This window comes from Alnus glutinosa, chromosome 2 (genome assembly GCF_958979055.1).
Source record: "Alnus glutinosa chromosome 2, dhAlnGlut1.1, whole genome shotgun sequence".
Lineage (NCBI taxonomy): Eukaryota > Viridiplantae > Streptophyta > Magnoliopsida > Fagales > Betulaceae > Alnus > Alnus glutinosa.
This window is the reverse complement of record NC_084887.1, coordinates 25,209,861-25,232,106: the sequence shown is the minus strand read 5'-3', so window position 1 is coordinate 25,232,106 and position 22,246 is coordinate 25,209,861. Positions and strand designations below refer to the sequence as shown.

Below are 22,246 nucleotides of genomic sequence, written 5' to 3'. Positions count from 1 at the left end.
CATTTTTAATTAGATTACTTTCATATACCTTCCACCTAGATACCTGGAAAATTTTGGGATAATGTTGTCTTTTCTCTTTATGCTTTGAATTTTTTGTTAGGTTAAAATGCCTCAAGACGCTTCAAGCAGCACTGTTCGTGACACTAGAGGACTTTCAGGTTTTTTTTTTTTCCTCCATTAACTTTGCAAAATAGATTTTCCAACTTTTTTATGCTTTTGAAAACTTCAAGATCATAGCTCTACAGATTTCGTAACTACAACCAGTTTTGTGGAATACTAGAAATAATTTGTTGTGGATTTGCTCAGAAATATTTGGGGCTTCTCTATTATTTCTTTAATATCATTGACATTCATTGTGGACTCCTTTCACATATTTTAAGATTAATTTTTTTGGTTGACTTTATAACTTGGGAAATCTTTTAAAATTGAGTAATTTTCCTGATGTTGGTAATTGAATTTTTAATTAGGTGGTGAACGCTCTTTTTCAACATTATGCTTTGCATTAGCTCTTCACGAAATGACAGAAGCTCCTTTTCGAGCAATGGATGAGTTTGATGTGTTTATGGTAAGGGTTCTTTTTCCTTTGTTTATAAGAATGTAGCTGTCTTTTATACTAAGTTTTATCCGCAAATCACACTTCGCCTAGTCGGGTATGCAGAAAATGAGTTGTGTGGGTTGTCTTATTTGAAATGTGAATGAATGTTACTCCCTTGTGTGACATGTGGACATTTTGGATAGAAAGTAATACTAGGAATTTTGATTGTATTGAGCTTCCATGTTATGTGATCAAATCTTAATTTTTGAGATTATTGTATTGATTGGATAACTGCTTTAGGCAGTGTCCATTTTACAATTTGTGCTGAAATTTGGATTGTAGTTATTTAGGAGACTATTAATACTCACCCTGCGTATTTGAGCTTTCTCCTTTTTCTAATGATTATATATATATCATAAAAATTTGTGAATGAACAGGTCCTGACAATTTTAGCCCTTCTCATTTGGTCTTTAGGATGCTGTTAGTCGTAAAATCAGCCTGGACACCCTTGTGGATTTTGCATTGGCGCAAGGATCCCAGTGGATATTTATCACCCCTCATGATATCGGGTATTGTATCTAGACAGATCCATGATTTGATGTTGTTTCTTGATGATATAGAAATTGTTTGGTGTCACTTTGCACTTTAGATACTAATATTGGTGTTCTTGCATCCTTCAACTCACCCACACGTCATTCTGCATGTTGCTTTGTACTTGTATTGTATATTTTGTTCCTACCATGCTAAGGCATTGGTTCAAGAATACTGCTAGTTCTGTTCAGAAATTATAGGCTGTCTTGAATGACACACTCATGCAAGCACAGGTGAATCCTTTGTTATTTGTTTGGTCATATAAAGGACAGAATAATTTGAAACCAGTTTTTTGGCGCTTTAATATAGAGATTGGTCGGGAGCTGTGCCCTAGTGTGCGGTTTATGAAGACTGCATTCTTTTCATTGTACATATATTAAGGTAAATCCATAGTTGGAGACCCTGTCATTTGAGAAGCTTAATTGAATTTGGTAGTTGTATAGCAGGCGATTCCACCTGCTCAAATTCAAGTTAAAATCTGAGCTTGTCAGTATGGTGGCATGAAATAGATGAAAAATGGAGTTGGAAAATTTCAGTATAATCCAATGACCTACTTTAAGTTTTGGCATGTACAATGGAACCAAATAATGCACTAGTGAAAAAGAGTGGATTAATTGAAGTTGGAGGGGAAAAAGGTGGAGGGAGACTGAAAACATCATGGATAGGCATAGTGAAGAAGCATATGATAATAAGAGAGGTGGTAGAGAGCATTTCGCAATCCACTTCTGACATTCCTTCTGGCTTCTTACCTTCTAAAGCGAGATACATATAGTCTTCAATCTGCATCTTCGAGAACCAAAGTTCAAACCATTGAACTTCTCAATCATGACTTTCTCATCTTCTGTTGCCGTCGCTCCCACTCGAGACCAAACCTTGCTTTGATACCGGTTGTTGCGGTTGTTGCAGAACCAAAACAGAAGAAACCAATCAACAATAGAGAATAAACCCACAACGAGAACAAAACAATTTAACGTGGTTCACCCAAACTTTGGACTATGTCCACAGAGTTGTAGTTTTCCACCATGTACAGAAAAAATACAAATTACAATGATGCTCTCTCACCCTCATACTAAGAAGTTTAGAATATGATGAATATATAGTGTGTCAGCCGCCCTATTCGATTTATTCTAAGATTAGGGCTACATGCTTGCAAGTCAAATGACAAAATTACCCTCTATATAAAATTCCTGCAAAACATCATGCAAAGTTTCTGTCTCTTACTATGCCACAATCTCACTCGAGCCACCGTTGAACAAGGCTTGAGCGAAGTCTGTATCTGCCACTCGTCGCATCTTGCTCGAGCAACTGTCGAGCGAGACTTCTGCCGCAATTTCACTCAAGTGACCATTGAGCGAAGGTTGAGCGAGATTTCTGCTTCAACCTCCTGCAGACTTCCCATAGATCAAGCTCCACAAACCCATCAATCCTTTCAGTCATATTATACAGGTTACCTTCCTATGGTATGGCATAATTATAATTTACCTTGCCTTTTGAAAACCATCCCAAAACCTCAGTAGCTCTGGAGTAACTGAAAAATAAAACATCAAACTGAAATGTCTTGCAGAGCCAATCATCTAATGCTATATCTCCATACATTTTCCCTCTCAAAGTAATTTTATAATAAAAGATAGAAAAGCTTGTTCTCAATAATAATAATAATAAGGCTATGCCTAGACGGGTGGTGGAGCTCTTGGCGTGTAGGAAAAGAACGTTTAGTAGCAACGACTTAATGGTGTTTGGAATGTAATTCCTTGTCTAATGTGATGCATTTGGAGAAAGGAATGCTTGAAATTCGATGATTGTGAGAAGACGAGCTCGGATCTACAACTTTCTTTTATTAAATCCCTCTGCAAGTGAGGATCTATGTTAACACCCTTCTCGATATCTCTAACTTTGTAGATTTTTTTGTTCTTTTTCCTTACTCTTGATTTCGTTGGATGTTGTTCCCTCCTGTGTACTTGGGTTGCATCCCTAGCGCTCTTAATAAATTTGCATTACTTTATATATATATATTTGACCGAGTGGAGGAAAAGATATTCTTCAGAGCTTGCGTAAAACAATTGATGAGGTGTCCTCATCTCATTGGTCATGTGTAAGTTACATGTAAACTTTTATTTATTTAGACGGTAAAACTAACCATTTCAAATTGCTCCAAAGTCCAGAGGTTTACAAAAGAAAATGAGGTAGATTGTATTCACGCGGGATTTTTTAATTTGATATTTCTCCTAATATATATTAATCTTCTCTGCCTTGGACATAGGGGCACTAGGAAACCACATAAATGTTACTGTCTTTGTTTCCTGTTCTGTTCACTTTTTTTATGGTTTAATCTTGGGGTTTCATTTGATGTCTTTTTGGTAAATCCTTTAAATAATTTTCTGGATTTTTGTTTCATTCTGATTGTGTAGTTAGTCATGTTAGATGGGTTAGTTCCTGGTTCATGCTGGTAGCGCACTGCTGTCTGCAACATACTAATTTACTGACAGTCTGACACTAGTGGTGACTCAATGATGTATGAGTAGTATGTCTTTAACCATACAAGTGACCTTTGGGCTATGCCATGCGTGGCAGATCAGTTTTGTTGCTCCTAAATCTAAGTTCCATTTGAATATTTGGTTGTTATTATTGCCTTGATATAAATCAAGTAAATCTTGATGGTAAATAAAATATCACTTTTGATGCTTTTGATACAGCATGGTAAAACAAGGGGAGAGGTTAAAGAAGCAGCAAATGGCAGCTCCGCGTTCTTGATCACCTTATCTGCATTTTTTTGCTGCTATGTTCAGGTAAAAGCTTGATTAGATGACAAATGTTTCCTGTGGATAAATTATGTATTATGTAGATGACTACTAATATTTAATGTCCTTTTGACTTTTTTATTTTTAAATACTTTTAGGCCTTGTTGCCATATGATATATTCCACAATGTGATGTCTTAGAATTCTCAAATTTTGGATTCCTATCCTTGTTCATAGAATACTAAACGTGTATCGGTCTCTCTCTCCTCTCTCTCTCTCTCTCTCTCTCTCTCTCTCTCACACACAGACTCACATTTATCTTGTAAATTCAATATACTGCGGTATATAGTGGCTGTAAGTTATTTGGACATGCCAAAAATATGTGATTAGAACATTTAAATGAAATTGCTAGTATAAAGTAGGGGCCAATTTATACCTTGGAGTTTTGGTCCTGGATTTTTCCGGGGATAGGGTGCAGATTTTGGATTTGAGTCAATATTCACTCTGTTGAGAGATCTGGGTTATGCATTATATCAATTTAGTTGCAATATCTGAATAAAATCGGTTTTTGCACTAAAAAAGGATGAGGAATTAGTTTGAAAACCCTCAAGAACCAAAAACTCTTTTCTTTTCCTTTGAATATTGTGTCGAAGCAGTTCATGTTCATGGAGGCGGTCTGACATACACTATAGCAGTAGTAGCTGAAAACTTGACCTTGTTTTAGGGTCAAACTAGTATTATACAGAGCATTGATTGCCCATAGTATCAAATTGGACAATAATCCGGCATGGAAGATCTACAAACAATAATAGTTTGAACTCCCCTATGAAGGCCCGCTAAAAAGAGTGGGTGCCCATTCTTAATGCTAAATTATTGACTTGCGCTGTCGATGCCCGTAGTGCCCTACATGACTACAACTTTCTTTACTCTTGAGATCCAAAAACTTTAGAGCTGATTATCGTAAGCGGACTCAGTCGTGTGAGCATTTCACTCCATCTCTTATTTATTTGAATCTTATTTCAGTTGAAGAGATATGTAGTCCAAACGTGCCGTGTACAGTTGTACTCGTCCGGCTTTAGTGTTATTTATGATCCCGACGGCTATTGAGACATGCAGCCACAATGAGAGAAATGATATAAATATGTTTTCTATACGTCTCATTTTCAAATTCACTATTAGTTTTGTGGGACCTGCATTAGGTCCCACAAATTCAATGATGGATTTAAAACTTAATTGTATAGAGATAAATAAGAGATGCGTAGAGGATGTATGTGTATCATTTTTCACCCACAATTTGGGACAAGGATCCTCATTTTATTTGAAATGGATATTTATTATCAGAATTTAAAGTTTGTGTATGTAACGGTGTACATAATCCTATATTATTTCAAGTTTTTTAAAAGACGTTAACATGGACATCATATACTATGTCTTTTGTCTCTGTTAACGCGTCTTTTAAAAAACTTAAAATAATATGGCATCATGTATATTGTTAGATATACTAACTTTAAATTTTAATCATGAGATATGGAGGATTAAGCTGATATGTCTTCCATATTTTCACAAGCTACGTCTGTTAAGATAGATAGGTATTGTTCACTAAAAAGGTCAGATGGGGTATTATTTCGTCATATTGTAAAACCAATTTTGTTGGAAATTTAAATTTAAAATGAAGTTAAGGGTGTAAAATGAGTCCAACCGCATGTGAGCTCGGCTCGGCTTAGTTAAACTCAGTCTCGTTTCGAATAATAAATGAATTGTTGAACACAATAATATGTTTGAATATTAAATGAGACATACTCGTATAAACTCGGCTTGTCTCGGATTAGCTTGTATAAATTTGTATAATTTCATTTTTACAAGTTTTTTTAGTATTATTTTAATTTTGTAATAAGAACATTTAAAGTAAAATGGAATTATCTTTTTAATATGATATATATAACTTGAATTATTGTTGCTGTGAGTTTAGTTGTAAAGATTTGTGTGCATGAGTGTTTTTGTAATTATGTGTGAATATATGTGTACGTGAACGCGTGTATTTGTGTATGTGCATAATGAATTTATATACGTACATATAAACTCAAGATTATATTATTTAAGATTTAAGTTAATTTATTTAATTGACTCAAATGATAAAATTTTAACAATAATTAATTAATTAATGATTAGTATAGATTTTTGAAAAGATAAACAATTATGATATTTACTTTATATAAGAAATGAATAAGTTAATCGAACAATTAGTGATAAACTCGAGCTTGACTTATGTTTGAAATAGAATTAAATGAGTCAAGCTTGAACAAAATATCTAGTTCAATGATAAATTTGAGTTCGACTGATGTTCGAAATAAAATTAAATAAGCTAAACTAGAACTTTCAATACTTAACTCGAATTAAGCTTCAGGTTGAAGTGAGTTTGAAATAAAATTGAATAAGTTAAACTTAAACCTTCAATACTTAACTCGAATTAAGCTTCAGGCTAAAGTGAAACTAAATACATGGGAGCTTATCCTTTAATGATTGGTGTGAGCCCCATAGTTTTCGCATCCCTTATTGGCAGTGAACCGTTTGTATGCATTGCTTCGTCAATGGAGTTTGTGTCCCCACATTTAAAGGAAATTTTGAATCATAAAACGGCTACATAACGGTTATTTAGATGGGACAACCTAGCATATCTAAGAAATAGAAAAATGAGTGCACAGCCAAATGACCCAAACCTGGCTGAAAGGAAACTGTTACAGCGACAGAGGGGGTGGGATTTAAAGGCGAATCTATTTAAAATATCTCCTACTTCCGCTCTTTATCACCCAAGGATCAACTGTTCATACCACCAAAACATTTGTAAACATAAATTAGAGCTAAATAAATAACCCCAACAAAACTTTAAAATAAAACAACAATTCCTCATTAAAAGTACTCCGTAACTGTCAAATTCAATAAATCAAAAATCCAAACACGCCTCTAATATTATATATTCCCCAACAGCATAATCTGGGGGTTCCAACAAAAAAAAAAAACTAACACTAAAACATGCTTATTCAAACCTCAACTTCTAATCAGACTCCAATAACTCATTCCCACAATCAGCTACCTGAGAATCTCAACTTTATGCTTATTCTGAAATATTTAAAAGAGATAAGAATGAGCTAACACCCAGTAAATAACATAGATAATGGGGTTAAGAGAAGAATTGCAAGTTTTAAATTTTATATTCCAAAATACTGTGAGCAAATAAAATTCCCATAAAAGAATATTTCTGCAAGAATCTATCATTTTTTTGCCACAAAGAAATCAATGTGCCACGAAGACATCAATTATGCAACAAAAGACATTGTTTATGCCACAAAGACATTATTTATCGTATAACCAAGAATCAATTCACAATATACTCACAAGTTTAAATGTTTAATTTCCCCGTGTAAACAGTCATCAAGAGCATTGACAATTTATATTCTCATTAAACTTTGATAATACCCAATCCTTTAAATAAAATCAAACAATTCCCCAAAAATATCAAGCAATATATTGAACAAGCACATGTAAATTTTCACAACGAGTAGAAGAAGAATTTAAATTCATGCACAATATTCTCAAAATAATATTTAACAAAAGTATAAATGATTTTCGAAAAATTCCATTAACTATGTCACTTAGTCGTCCCCCTGAAAGTTGTAACAACTCGCTCCGTGCCTTTTGGCGATGCTAAAAATATGAACTCTCTAAAGTTCTCTAAACAATCAAGTACAAGTAGATGGGAGAGAAAGAAATGACATTTTGTGTTGAAGTAAGGGTAATTAGCTGAATTATGTTGTGCTAAGAGTATTTGAGAGAAATTCATGCACAACTGTTTACTCTTCATAGCTACTAAAAATTGGGTTTGACCCCTTTAATTATGTATTCTATTTTGAGGATAAGTATGTCCACAACGCTAAATGTTATTACCCAATGTATTAAGGTTTCGACCATTAGTTTTGTATTTTAAACGTTGTGAACAAATGATTGTTTTGTATTTTAATTTTAAATTTTGTTAATAATTAAAAAAAAAAAAAAGTGTGAAATCAACAAAATATTTTCAGATTTATTTTATCAAAACAATAAGGAAAGTGATCAAAATACTCCCAATAAACAACAAGTGCACTACCTCAAGGCACTACTCCAAGGCAAATTGGGGTAGTACCCTTATTGTGCACTAGGAGTGCATGAATCACTCTCCAAACAATAATGTCACGCTATATAAAGGGTCCTGATTTATGTACAACCCCACCCCAACAATTGTATAACCTTAAGGCACATTGGAGTGGGGCTCACATAATAGATCCTACCCTAATGTGCCTTGAAATTGTGCAATAATTAGGGCCGAATTGTATTTTTAGCATTATTCCTATATAAATTCTTGGAAGTAAACAAAATATAATCGCAAGAAACAAAAAAAGGCACAGTAACAGGACTACTGTACTAGTGTAGTGCATCTATCACAGCCCCACGGCATTTCAGAACAGCGGGTACTGTGTAGCCCCCAAATTCAAATTCTCAGATAAAAACAAAAAGCGCCCCGAAAAATAAAGTGAAATGTTCAAATCTCATTCCCCACCATTTCAAGTCCGTTAGCCCCTCGAGCCTTCGCAGAGAGAGAGAGAGAGAGAAAGAGACCTGGTTAGGAAACAATTTGAATAAATTATCCACACACAGGCATCCACACAGAGAGAGAGAGAGAGAGAGAGAGAGAGAGAGTTCAATCGCAGATGTAGATTCTGATGAAAATCTGAGAGAAACGATGTCGTTCTCGGTGGAGAAACCTGGAAGCCCTAGCCCCCCGCCGTCAGTGAAGAAGAGGACCCCAAGATGGTCGGAGCTCTGGCTCAAGAACTCCAAGAAGCCCCTCAAGAACCATGTGGTCTTCACCATGCAGCTCCAGCCCCCCACCCCCACCCCCACCCCCACCACCAAGAAGTTCTCCCAAACCCCGACCCCCAATTTGCCCAAATCCGACCCCATTACCCTCCTCCCTGATCACCTCCTCCTCAACATCCTCTCCAAACTCCCCGATTCCCAGCGCAATCCCAACTCCCTCGTCTGCAAGCGCTGGCTCAACCTCCAGGGTCGCCTCGTCCGCTCCTTGAGGCTCTTCGACTGGCAATTTCTCCACTCGGGTCGCTTGCTTTTCCGCTTCCCCAATCTCACCCACGTCGATTTGGTTTCTGGGTGTTTCTTTTCGCCCCGGAATTCGGGTATTCTGCTGAGCCACAGGGTTGTTTCGGTGCATATCGGATCCGGGTTTTCCAAGTCCTGGAAGGTGTGCGAGGATAGCTTGTTGCCCGTGGAGGTTGTTGACAGAGGGCTAGAAGTGTTGGCGAGCGGTTGCCCCAATCTGCGCAAGCTTGCGGTGATTGGCGCTAGTGAGTTGGGGCTGTTGAGTGTGGCCGATGAGTGCTTGACGCTCCAAGAATTGGAGTTGCAGAATTGTAACGACGACGTGTTGCGTGGCATTGCGGCGTGTACGAATTTGCAAGTGTTGAGGTTGGTTGGGAATGTGGATGGGTTTTATAGTTCAGTGGTTTCGGATATTGGGTTGACGATATTGGCACAGGGGTGTAAGAGGTTGGTGAAGCTTGAGCTTTGTGGGTGTGAAGGGAGCTTTGATGGGATCAAGGCGATTGGGCAGTGTTGCCTAATGTTGGAGGAGTTGACCATTCGTGATCATAGGATGGATGGTGGGTGGTTGGCGGGGCTCTCGTATTGTGAGAATTTGAAGACTTTAAGGTTTCAGTCCTGTCGAGAGATCGATCCGAGTCCGGGGCCGGACGAGTTTTTGGGTTGTTGCCCGGCACTTGAAAGGTTCCATCTGCAGAAGTGTCAGTTGCGGGATAAGAAAAGCGTGAGAGCGATGTTTATGGTGTGCGGTGCTGTGAGGGAGTTGGTTTTTCAGGACTGTTGGGGCTTGGATAATGACATGTTCAGCTTGGCTGGTACTTGCAGGTAATTGGGTTCTTTCACTCTGTTTTTTCGTTTGCTCCCTAATGAATTCATAATAGTTGATGAACTTTTAGTATACAGCTGATAAGAAAACTCAATTGCTGGTTGAGATCACTTTTTTGTTATTTATTTTCGCATTTGTAATATTGTTGTGTATAGTTGATATGCGTGAATCAAGTTGAGATGTTTATAAGTAATGTGTATGACTACATCATCATGTGAACCATGGGATCCATGTGTTTGTTAATTTTTAACCAGTTTTTCACATACCATGCTGGGCACTAATTAATGATGGTAGATCGGCCATAATGCTAACAACTTATGGGCTCAACCGGAAATTTGAATAAAGATGATTAGATTTCTTCCACATGTTTAGATTTATTCCATTGAACCATGACACTATAACGTGTAATTATTTATGTAGAGAAGGCTATGGTATAGCTGCTTGACAGGTGGCTACAATTGATTATATCAAGGATTTGAATATCTGCATGAAGTTTTCTTTGATAAGAAGATTAATGGATCTTGCTTTTCCAACAGGAGGGTAGAGTTCCTATCTTTAGAAGGATGCTCCTTGCTAACTACCGAAGGTCTGGCCTCTGTAATTCTTTCTTGGAAGGAGCTTCAAAGTCTTAGAGTTGTATCCTGTAAGAATATAAAGGATAGTGAAATATCTCCTTCACTCTCAACCTTGTTTTCTGTTTTTAAAGAGTTGAAGTGGAGACCAAATACAAAGTCTCTTCTTCCATCGAGTCTTGTGGGGACTGGCATGGGGAAGAAAGGCAGTAAATTTTTCAAGAGGATGTGAGACATGAAGTTGATAACCAGAATCTGCAGCTTGATCTTATACAGAAGAGACTTCTTGTTCTCCACACTGTACCAATATTCTGTAATCATTTTGTTAATTTAGATGGTTAAAATAGATGTAGATGTTGACAAAGGAAGATTGTAAACATCGTACCTTTTGCTGACCAACTTTCGCCCTCTTATTGTGCATGTTGGGTGCCTGCCCTGCTCACCGAAACTTTGATTTGCCAAGCGCAAATTGTCTAGTTCATCGTTTGATACTACTGTTCAGCCTATAATGCTTGAATAATCTTGTAACGTTATCAAACACCCATGTTATATATATCTTGCTGCAGCTTATTAGATGCCTTTTAAGCATGCCAGGCATATCACTTTTAACAATAATTTAGCGGCAGAGGAAGATTGGCTTTGTTTGATATTACTTTTTTCCTTTCAAAACTCGTTAGATCCGTGTTAATTTATAGAAAAAATTATTACTGCCACGATTTTGGTTTAGAACAAGTCTATATTTTGAATGAAGAACCGGGAAATCTTATTACTGGAGGTGAAGAGATGCTCATTCCTGGGAGTGAAGAACACTTGCGTTACTTAAACTTTAATGGTGTCAAGATTTTAAGGGTTAGCAATCTGACTAACATATACCTCTGCAAGTGCAAAACTGCGTTCTTATCTAAACCATTCAGCATACCTTGAACCAAAATCTGTTACATTGCCTGGAAAAGCTCTGAGGGATAGACACTATTGAAGCCTGGAGGTGAGAAAAGTTACTACGCAAATTTTAATGAGGGAACACTTTAAGTGGTTATGAACTATATGAAGTGCATTTATAGAAAAAAATATATATATATAAAAAGTGAGTTTTAAAAAAAAGCACAAAAAGTGTCATTTAAGAGTGCTCTTAAAGAAAATGGTGGTTTTGAAAAGATGAAATGCATATAAGGAAGTGCGGTTTTAAAAATGTATGATTTTAAAGGTTGAAACATAATTTTAAATGCCGAATCTCAAATTTATTAAATGCTTAATTAAATTTTTAAAAATCACATTTTCATTAACTGCGTTTTAAAATCCTTACTTTTCAGCCTTATTTGGTAAGAGAGTGGGAGTTGAGGGTAGTAGTAAGAAGTGATAGTGTGCTATAAAGTAAAAAGAATTTGTAAAGAAAAGTGAAAGGTTTGTATTGTAGTATATTTTTTTTATTTAAATAATAATAAAAAATTATTGATGTGATATGAAGTTAGAATGTTTTGACGTTGATTATTTTTTAAAAAAGTGAAGAGGAAAAGGAATAATTTTCTCTCTTGCCAAACAAACCCTTCAAGCCATAGGTTTTTAAACGGCATTCTCATGAGCAGATTTCTTAGCATCATCGCAAAAGTCCAAACTTTTTAGCTATAAAAGTAGCCTCACAAACCATTAGGAATAGAATAATATGTTTAAAAAGTTCAAATTATTACAATGGAATAACTTTGTCCACGTTTGCAAAATGTTTCATGGGAGTAATTCTTACACTCTTTGTGCACAATAATGGTACAACACCAAGGCACATTGGGGTGGGACTCAATGTGTGGGCCACACCCCAATGTGCCTTGGTGTTGTGTCATTGTTATGTATTGTGAGTGTTTTGATCATTTTCCATGTTTCACATAATTAGAAAAGGAAAATGTTATTTACACATCATGGGCACAATAGCTCCTCACATGAGGGTGAGCTCCACACATTGGGATCCACCTCCATGTGAGGGGCTATTGTACCCATGTTGTGCTCCTGATGTGCAAGTAACAAGCTCCAGTAGAAAAACAGAAGTGGTGCATTGGCCCATTACTGACCCAACAAGAGGTAGTTTTTTCCTTTTCTGTTCTAGGCTAAAAAATCTACTTATATATATATATATATATATATATATATATATATATAAAGTTAAGCGAAAATAAAAAAAATGGGACTGACTTGAAGTTGATACAGAGTGTAACGATAATAGCATCCTACTTAATGGAGTACTTAAATCCCCTGCATTTTGTTCAGAATAATTTAAATCTCTCCTCTTCCTGAGTGCAACTATAATCGCATCCTACGTGTTGGGACACTGAACAAGAGGAGAATCATGAGATTCTCTTAGGAGCATCCGAGGCTTCCTTTATTCGAGGTCCTTACGGGCCAAATTCGAAGCATTTATAACCGACCAAAACTTCATGGACATCTAACGAAGTATAACTCCTTGTTGGGCTTAATGGACCGGATGGGCCCACAGACCCACTCGTGGTCTTGTATGGGTTGTGGGAGTAACAATTTTCCCAACAAGTTAGAAGAATTTCCTTCAACCTAATCGATTAAACTGACAATCTTCTATTTATTAAATTAACAGAGCATTTGATTCACAAATACATTTTTAAAAATTCATGTAAAAACCATTGTTCTAAAGGGAGATGTCAACTTAATAAATTAGGTTAGAAAAACTTAATTCATCCAACCTAGTTTGGAAAAAAAAAAAATTGAACATCCTACAATTATATACAATTATATATGGCTTTGCAACATTTTTCTTTTATTTTGTAATTATTTATGCACCAATCGAATTTGAAAACGTAATTTCATTCATCGCCGCATACAAAGTCCACCCTAGAGAGTAGTAGTGATGTCCAAAAACGAAAGAAAAGGCCAAGATCAGTTTGTGGTCAGAGTTAAGAGGCTGATAATTAATAAACTTTATGTCTACTCTTTCTCATAACGAAATTTTACTTCAGATTGTTGTGTAAGAGAAAAATTCTTTAAACTCAGACTATTAAATTAATTCATGTCCAAAATGAATATATAATTTTCATGTACAGTTTTAAAAATGCATGTAAAAACATACCAATCAAATAAAAAATGTAAGTAAAAATCACGTGCATTTTGGAATAGGCTTAGTTGGAAGACATTCTTCCAACCAAGTTTGAGATAAAACTTTATCCATGTCAAAATCTGAGTGGGTAAATGACTTTGATAATGGAGACATGCTTTTCATATATATATATATATATATATATTTCCAATGGCCCGTACCATATATCCCAAAGAAGTATGAGAAAATGAGAAATTGTGATTTAACTAAAATCATAATCACTTCTTAAAGATACTAAATAATCTCTCTAGGTAAGGAAGTACCAATAATAGATTAGAGCTCTTCTATGAAATTTAACGTTTTGCCTCTTAATTATAAAGAAAATAACAAAGGGAAAGAAGGAAGAGTGAAGGAAATATAGCATGTGCACTCTTAACTTACAGTGTAGTGTATAGGCAGGAATAAAAATTTATCTTCATTTATATTTCATTATATAACCCAAAAAAACATATCAGAGTCTAGCCAAATTTTCAAGACATTTATGTTCTTTCTTTTTGCTTTTTATTTATTATTTTCATGCTAACCTTTATTTACATTGCAATTTGAAAGTCTTCTAAGAACATTATTTGCTGAAGAAGGATCGAAATTGGTAAGTGATTAATGTTTCATAGATACATCATTCATTCAATTTTTCACATTAATATTCAGGATTGCTTCCATATTCTAGCATATTGCAAAAATCCCTCAATGATTCTTGCACCCATTTCATGAATTGATGCTTTTCTTTGAATGCCTCTCTGACCATCAAAAATCAAAATAATAGATTCAAAATTTTTCAATGAAAAGAGTAAAAAGGTAAAATCAATCCACGAACAGAGAGAGTTGATGTTAGACTCAAGTAACTATAACAATAAAAAGAATCTGTCTAATTCTGCATACATTTGATTATGAGAAAACAGAGAATCAATTATACAGAAAAGTTATTAAGCTTTTTTTTTATTTTTATGAAAATTTGGGATTGGAGTGACGTCCTTGGTCTATCATAAGTGTTTTACTATCAAATTTCAAATGGAAACAATACTGGAAATTTGATAAAGGAATGCCATTGTAGTGAAAGATAGGAAACAACACTGGAAATTTGAGAGCTTTGGGCAAATCTGATTGTCGGCAAGGTCTGAAAATATGTCTATTCTTAAACCCTTGTTTGTTCCATGCTACAGTTAGTTCTGCATATGAAATCAAATATTATATATCAAAATCCTGAAAAAGTAAAACGAAGATGAACGATAAGAAGAAGAAAATTACTGTCTAATTGGTGACTAAAATACCTGAAGAATAATTGGCGCACTAGGCTACGGAACGGATCCTCTACTCACGATTAGTAGACGAACTAATAACTCCAAAAGTCAGAGACGTGAGCAATCTTTGGCCAATCCTCTCCTGTTCCTTGTTCACATCTTTTCTCCAAGCGAGGACACTCCACAATTCTCAAAACACATAAAGAGGTGAGGCGGCGCATACCTTCAGGCAGTGATATTAAATTGGGACAATTCCCAATCTGAAGCTTCTGAAGTGAAGTGAGGTCACCTATCCACTCCGGTAAAGACTTCAGTGCAGGGCAGTTCCTTATCTCAAGCTCTTGCAAAGTGGTAACATGTCTAAGCTCCCTTGGGAGAGACACCAAGTTTGGAACATCTTCTATAGATAGAAGACGAAGTGTTGTAGGTCCAACCCATTGTGTGCCCTCTTCATCCTCATTACTGATAAGTTCCATACAGTCAACAATCCTCAGATCTTTAAGAGAGGTGTGATGTTGAAAGAGTGAAGACAGAGATATTCGCAGTTCATAACACCACAAAATATGCAGAGTCTCAAGAGATGAAGAGGACACGTCATTGGCATCATTGCTTATGCACTCCAGTGCACGCAAGTTGTCAAGCCAAAGACTCTTGAGAAAAGGGAATCGGTCCAATGGTGGGATATGTTGGCACCATTTACAATTGCTTATGCTAATTGAAACCAAATTCGAGAGCGAGGACACCCATCCCGGTAACCTCACGCCTGCATACCCTTCTATATTTAATTCTTTCAAATTTAGGTGTGGCTGAAGGTTTTGCAACAGCTGCTCATCGTTTTCAATTGCCCGATCACTATCCTGATCATCAAACTCTAATCTCAACGTTAAAAGGTATTGCTTCCTCTCCAAGATTGCAGCCTTGGCTTCTAATGGAGAAGATCTCAAGTGCTTTAAACCAATGATATGTAATTCTCCTCTCAACTCATCTAAACTTTCCAGATCGGCTAGCCCACCCTTTCGCTTTGGAACACAACTTCCCTTCTTCCCCAAAGTGTATTGCGTCAGTGTTTGGAGAGCGGTCAACTTTCCCAATCCATGCGGCATATACGTCAAGTTGTCACACCCATAAAGCACAAGATGCCTAAGGTTGATCAAGTTTGTAATGTCTTCTGGCAATTCTTCAAGCCAAACACAATGCTCAAGTCTCAGTGTTTGCAAATTTTGCAACTTAGTTATAGAATTAGGAAGTAGTTTGATATTAGGGTTCCTAGAAAGATCAAGAAATCTTAGATGCTTTAACTTGCCAATGGAATTCGGCACTTTTTTAATATTTGAGCTACTCAAATTTAAGGCACGCAAGCATTTAAAGCTTGAAATAAGTGTATCATATGCTGACTTATTCCCCTGAAGTACTTGGCCAAAGAAGAAAGGACCTGGAATTGGTAGAAAAAGCGTTCTCATTTTGTGTGCCTTGAGTAAGGGAGTTGGAGTATCCCTTAATAAATTTAAGGAATAAAATGCCACGTGGCGAGTTCTTTCAACTATGTTTTCTGCATCTGGATTTGAAATTATGCATTCATCCCCCGCTACTAATTGTGCAAGATCATGAATAAGGTCGTGCATTTTGCATCTTTCTATATCACCATATTCATCTCTTTGTATGTCTTGGAAAAAAGACCTCCAAAGCAAATCCATAAAATACTCACGACCAACATCTTCAAGACATTTAGTTTTATCTGACCAATGAATAAAGCCGTGAGCTGTCCATAGTTGAATCAACACATCCACTTCAATTTCATGATCTTTTGAAAACAACGAACAAAAAGCAAAACATTGCTTCAATTGTGACGGGAGATGATCATAACTTAACTTAAGTATTGGGAAAACACTATTGTCTTGTTGAGTTATTTTGTAAAGTTCATTATCTTTAAAGTAGAGCCAATCAGGTTTAGAGTTTTTAAAGTATAATAGACTCCCTATGCTCCTTATAGCAAGAGGAACTTGTGCACACTTTTTAATAATCTCCCTTCCAATTTCTACTAACTTTGGATTCTTTGGCTCTTCCCCGTCTTTGAATGCTATTCTCTTAAATAAATCCCAAGAATTGATTTCGGATAGACCTCCCAAAAGATACGGTGGCAATGTGCATGTACTCTCTGCAACTCTTTTGCTACGTGTTGTAATCAAAACTTTGCTTCCTTTGAGGCCACCCGATAACAATTTTTCTAAGTCTAACCATGTACCACGATTCTCATTCCATACATCGTCTAGAACGAGTAAATATCGCTTTCCATCAATTTTTGCTCGAAGCTGACTTTGCAACAAATCCATCTCAAGGCTTTCTGGTCTCTTCTTAGTTGCAGATTCTATGAGCTTTGCAACGATAGTTTTCACATCAAAAGGATCAGAGACACATACCCAGAGTCTTAGCTCAAAATGTTTTTTGACCTCCTCGTCATTGTACACATATTGAGCAAGTGTGGTCTTGCCTAGTCCACCAATCCCAATTATTGGAATGATGGAAACGTTCTCTTTCACATCAGAATCCAATAACAATTCTTTAACAGCCTTCATATCATCCTCTCTCCCAATGACTTCTTTCCCACGTACAAAAGAATGTGTATCTTCTCTCTTCCTATGCTCAAATTGTGTCCTTGTACGGAGCTCAATGAAGCTAAATTTGATTCTATTAGCTGCGATTTCATCCAGTCTCTCCCGAACTGCCTTGATCCGATGACCCATTTTAAAGCCATATGCAAGTTGGTTCGATTTGGAAAAAAAGATGTGCACCTGTAATACCCTCAAATATTTAGTATGGTCCATTCCGAAAAGTTAAACATTTTTTGGTATATGTGTGGAATTAAGGAAAATATGAAGGTCATGATTGACAATGCTTGTACTTGCGTGTTGTGCTTTCCTTTGCAACCACCCATTCGAAATTTTGAATCCGATCATTGTGATAGTTTTAGAATTCCCCTTCAGCCCTACCGTTGGAGATTTTACATCGATAGTTGGGTTTAGGGCTGAGCATGGGGGGGGGGGGGGGCGGGGATGGGGATTTTTTGACCCCGTACCCCGCAAAAAACCACATGCACCCACACGGGGCCAGTGGGGATGGGGCGAGGATCCCCGTGGGTTTTCATAACAAAGAACACTCACAATGCCGCTTCAAACACTTGAGGAAAGTTGTAGGTGTTCTCTGTTTCAACACACCTACAACATTTTGTTCTTCCAGTTTTCCTATACAAACCCTTCTCATGTAAATCAACCGTTGTTCATCACCATAAAAAAATAAATAAAAAAAATAAAAACGAGGCGAAAACAATAACCAAAGAATAACCTCGGAACCCACTGTTTGAAAAGCAAAAAATCAAGCATAGAAGTAATAGATCAGAGGAAGAGCTTTGTTTAAGAAAAAAAAAAATATGAACCATGAATAGCGATTACCACACAGAATCCAAAAGTTCAAATCATCGGAATCAAACAACACGGAGATTTAACCACAATTAATAGCTATTACGATCTTATTTATCAATCAATTAATCCAAAGCTTAGATCCACAACAAGCAGAAAACAATAATCAATTGTCCAAATTTAGATCAAAAACCTAAATACCGAAAGAAAAAAAAAGGGACAACAGATCTACAACAACTAACAAGTCCACTACAAAAACAAAGACATGTAATCATAAAACACAGTAATTAAGCTCGGATCAAGCAAATACCATTACAATTGGCAATCAAAATCTACAAAAAGACATGAAAAATAAATTAACATTATAACGGACAAATTGTTATAGTGGATTTATTCTTTCAAAATGTTGTTGAGGTATTTTAAACAATGTAATGATAATTAATAACGACATTGACTTTTGTAAATCTTTGGATTTATTCTTTTGTTGAGGTTGTAGATATATTTGTAAGAGATTTCCCAATAAAATGTGGCCATATGTCACATGATATTTAATGTAGTTTAATTAATCACAAATTTAGGGTCTTTGACAATATCCGCTAACTGCAACTGTCTTAGGCGATTAGTGGTTATTGAAATTCATAACCGTACCGCATAACCGCTTTTTAGAAATAGGCATTTTGGGCCTACTCTGGTGTTTTTGGCCCACCTTGAACCTTCTTTTAGGGCTTGTTTTAAATCGTTTTGGGCCTTTTTAAATAATTAGAAGGCTTTAAAATGTAGTGAAGCTCAAGATTATTATTATTATTTATGAATAAAAATTAACTTCATTAAACACAAATTGAAAATTCTATATCAAACACACCAAAACAACGTCGTTTTGTATATATAAAGGTAGGCTGTTAGCGGTTATTAACTGCCTCCACCAACCGCTATCTGGCACGCCTATTATATTTCAATACAAATTATTAAACCCATATAATTCTGAATTTTTGGAAGAAATACATTGCAAAATAAACAATATATATATATATATATATATATATATATATATATATATATATATGAATACAAAATAAAATGACAAAAATTTCCTACAAACCGGTTTGTAGAAAATTCATACAACTCACATATAAAATTGACATGTGTTTCTTGGCATGTAAGAAATGCATGTTGTTTTAATAGCATGTACTTCTCACATGCTTTTTTAATAGCATTAAAAAAAACACATGTGCTTCTCACATGTTTAAAGGACATATGTCACTCTTATATGTGGGTTGTATGAAATTTCCTACAAACTAGTTTGTAGGAAATTTATGTCCAAAATAAAATTAAAAAACAACGTTTAATGCAATAAAAAAAATGTCCTCACCTCAAGTTCAATGCTTAATAATCTGTTTAGTGTTTCGAAAGCATTTATGTTTCTTTTATACACAACAATCAAATTAATTCTTGTATTTCTTTTATTTTCAAAAGCAGAAAAAACACTTCCAAAAATTGCTTGAAAATTCAAGTAAATCATACAAACAAACAAAAGATCACACAAAACGTTCATATGAATTAAAACATAAAATCATTAATTTTAGTTTAATCCATATAAATTAAAATATGTTAAAATCTTTATTTTCCATAGGAGTAATTTTAAATGAAAAGAAGTATAAAGAAGAAAAAAAAAATTGCAAGAAAAACCTGGATTCTGATTATCTAAGCATTAATAGAAAATTAGCAAGAATCTCTAATTTTGTTGGTGTGATATCTATTATATTTCAACACAAATAAATTCATATATAATTATGAACATTCGAAGAAAAAAAAATACAAAGCAAAAAAAAGAGTTTATGTTCCTTTTCTACACAATAATCAAATAAATTTTTTCCTTCTTTTACTTTCAAAAGCAGGAAAATCACTTTAAAAAAAATGCCTGAAATTTCATAGGTCAAGAAGAAAGGATTATCCGGGGGTTGAATTCTTAGGCCAATAGATTATGTTTTTGTTACTTTTGGACATTGGACAGAGAGAAGTAATATCAAACATATTAAATACATATTAAACCATAAAGCATATATATATATATACTCAAAATCGACACTGTCGCAATTCTAATTAATTAATTCTCTTGAGAGATTTGGCTATATATATGATTTTCACTTAAGTTTAGACATTTATATATCACTGTTTCACAATTTGAAACACCTTAAAATGCCATTTGTCTCAATTTTAGCCATTCTCTTTAAAGATTTAGCTCTCACTTGTGTGTTGTGATAAATATCAAATATGTGTTACACACGCTATTCTGCATGGACATTTATGAACTTACCCGTTTTGCCTTCTTATCCCGTGTCATCATTTGTCGCCGTAGAAGTTCGGTGGAGTAATCATCCAGCAAGTCGTTGGCTTCGTACATGGCATCCTTGAGCTTCCCAAGCCAATCTTTGACCGCATGGTTGTGGGCCTGCTGCTCCTCCGCATCCAAAAGCACAGCTTGGATGGTGGAAACCGTGTTCCCGAGCTTTTTAAGCTCATCTTTGAAGCCCCAGAGCAGTCCAATCTGTTGGCCAGCAAGAGAGGCCGAACTCGTAATGACACTCGCTGCAACGTTGAAGAGAACTGCCTCAGCCATTTGTTGTCGACGGTGAATCGAGTGATGCTGAAACCCACTGTTGAAGTAGTGATGAGACTAGTTGGGAGAGTAGAATTATAAGGAAGATGTGTTTGCTGTAAAGCAGATGGACAAGCGGATGGGAACTACTTTAAAGAAAGTCCAATGAATGAGGCCAGCCATGTGCATTTGTCTCAACAAAAGGACAGGTTAGCCACCGGAATTGAACTTTTAATGATGAATTGAAGTTTCATCAGCCATTCAATCCGACTCAATTGACCAAACATCAATGTGCTAACAACTTCCTTTCGCCTTCTTGGAAGACCACTTTATATAAATAAATTTGAAAAAGAACATTATTATTATTAGTAGTATTGTTAACAATACACTTCAAGTAATGCATATATTTTAAAAAGAACATAATTATTTTGTATAGTTCAATATATATTTAACATTCACACATTATATTAAAAAAAAAAAAAAAAAAATTGGAAAATGCGTCTTACGGTCATTTCATCATTTTGTAAGTCCAATGATGATGATTTTTTTTTTTCATGCCATGGAGCGTAGAAGGAGGTCAGGTGTACATGTAGACGTATAGTAGATGATGTAAACGTTGTTATTTGTAATATTTGTAGTTGCATTCACAAAATGTGAATATCATTTTTAGATATTTATATATCTACTTCATGTTTTTTACTAACCACATATGTTCGGTTATTATCTGTTATCCACATACATTTTGAGCTTATTTTAGTCTTTTAGACAATTTTTGAATCTCTATTAGGACATATTTTAAGAACCATACGAAACAGATCTTATAATGAACATCTACATAATCCCAAACAAGTCATTTTGGTATTAAGCACCAAAATGACGTCGTTTTGGTGAATTTAGTAAATATAATATAGGGTTAATTACCTTTTTGCCTCATGTGGCTTAACAACTTTATTTTTTTTCTATCTAAATTTTACTTTGTATCGTAGATGGTATCTTACTTATAGTTGAAAATGGATATGGTATCTTCATTCATAAATTGATGAAAGTCCACTACAATACCCGTCAAAAACTGACAAGTGTCACTATGGCTCGTTAAAAATAAAAATTAGAAAAATAAAAAAAAAAATACATAAAATTTAAAAATAATAATTTTTTTTTTTTAAAAAAAAAAAAAAGAAAAAGAAAAAGAAAAAAGAGAAGGGTGGCTCAGCTACTCCCGTTTTGCCTTGAGTTGGTCATACGGCTGGCCTGGAGTGCCTGAACCACTTCCATGGACTTTCGAAGTGGTTGCCCCCCTCCTCCCTTCACAAACGAAGTTATATGAAGTGGCTTTAGAAGGTGATTTTGGCCACCTAATTTTCTATTTGAGGTGGTTTAACCAAAACAAAACTTTCCTAAATAGACAATGTTACGAGATGGATTACATGCATAAGTTTTATTATTTATTGAAAATAGTATATTAGCAAAAGTTAAATGCA

The 22,246-nt window shown here is 35.3% G+C and overlaps 3 protein-coding genes across 5 annotated transcripts in view; 2 read left to right on the top strand and 1 right to left on the bottom strand.

Annotated features, from left to right (window-relative positions):
* The window catches only part of LOC133861951 (structural maintenance of chromosomes protein 6B-like), a 29,039-nt gene extending 24,910 nt beyond the window's left edge, over positions 1-4,129 (top strand). For both annotated transcript variants that reach the window (XM_062297783.1, XM_062297784.1), the window contains 4 exons: positions 101-158; positions 468-565; positions 1,010-1,104; positions 3,820-4,129. In XM_062297783.1, the coding sequence (XP_062153767.1) occupies positions 101-158; positions 468-565; positions 1,010-1,104; positions 3,820-3,877 (309 nt within the window). In that variant the 3' untranslated portion in view covers positions 3,878-4,129. The remainder of the gene's footprint in view (positions 1-100; positions 159-467; positions 566-1,009; positions 1,105-3,819) is intronic.
* Positions 4,130-8,453: 4,324 nt separating this feature from the next.
* On the top strand, positions 8,454-10,950 carry LOC133861947 (F-box protein At5g07670). Of its 2 annotated transcripts, none has more exons than XM_062297780.1 (2): positions 8,454-9,839; positions 10,261-10,321. In XM_062297780.1, the coding sequence occupies exons 1-2, from the start codon at positions 8,638-8,640 to the stop codon at positions 10,283-10,285; spliced, it is 1,227 nt and encodes a 408-aa protein (XP_062153764.1). In that variant the 5' UTR covers positions 8,454-8,637; the 3' UTR covers positions 10,286-10,321. The 2 variants fall into 2 exon arrangements, with proteins under 2 accessions (XP_062153764.1, XP_062153763.1); XM_062297779.1 differs by lacking the exon at positions 10,261-10,321 and adding an exon at positions 10,377-10,950 and having other exon boundaries at positions 8,455-9,839.
* Positions 10,951-14,523: 3,573 nt separating this feature from the next.
* On the bottom strand, positions 14,524-20,869 carry LOC133860140 (putative disease resistance protein RGA1). The gene is made up of 3 exons (XM_062295812.1): positions 20,487-20,869; positions 14,790-17,548; positions 14,524-14,687 (listed from the first exon to the last, which is right to left on the bottom strand). The coding sequence occupies exons 1-2, from the start codon at positions 20,787-20,789 to the stop codon at positions 14,852-14,854; spliced, it is 3,000 nt and encodes a 999-aa protein (XP_062151796.1). The 5' UTR covers positions 20,790-20,869; the 3' UTR covers positions 14,524-14,687; positions 14,790-14,851.
* Between the last annotated feature and the right edge of the window lie 1,377 nt (positions 20,870-22,246).

Coding starts and splice junctions, on each gene's coding strand:
- LOC133861947 (XM_062297779.1), top strand. CDS start 8,638: ATGTCGTTCTCGGTGGAGAAACCTGGAAGCCCTAGCCCCCCGCCGTCA. Junction 9,840..10,376: donor AGCTTGGCTGGTACTTGCAG/GTAATTGGGTTC, acceptor CTTTTCCAACAG/GAGGGTAGAGTTCCTATCTT.
- LOC133860140 (XM_062295812.1), bottom strand. CDS start 20,789: ATGGCTGAGGCAGTTCTCTTCAACGTTGCAGCGAGTGTCATTACGAGT. Junction 17,549..20,486: donor GGGATAAGAAGGCAAAACGG/GTAAGTTCATAA, acceptor AGGGTATTACAG/GTGCACATCTTTTTTTCCAA.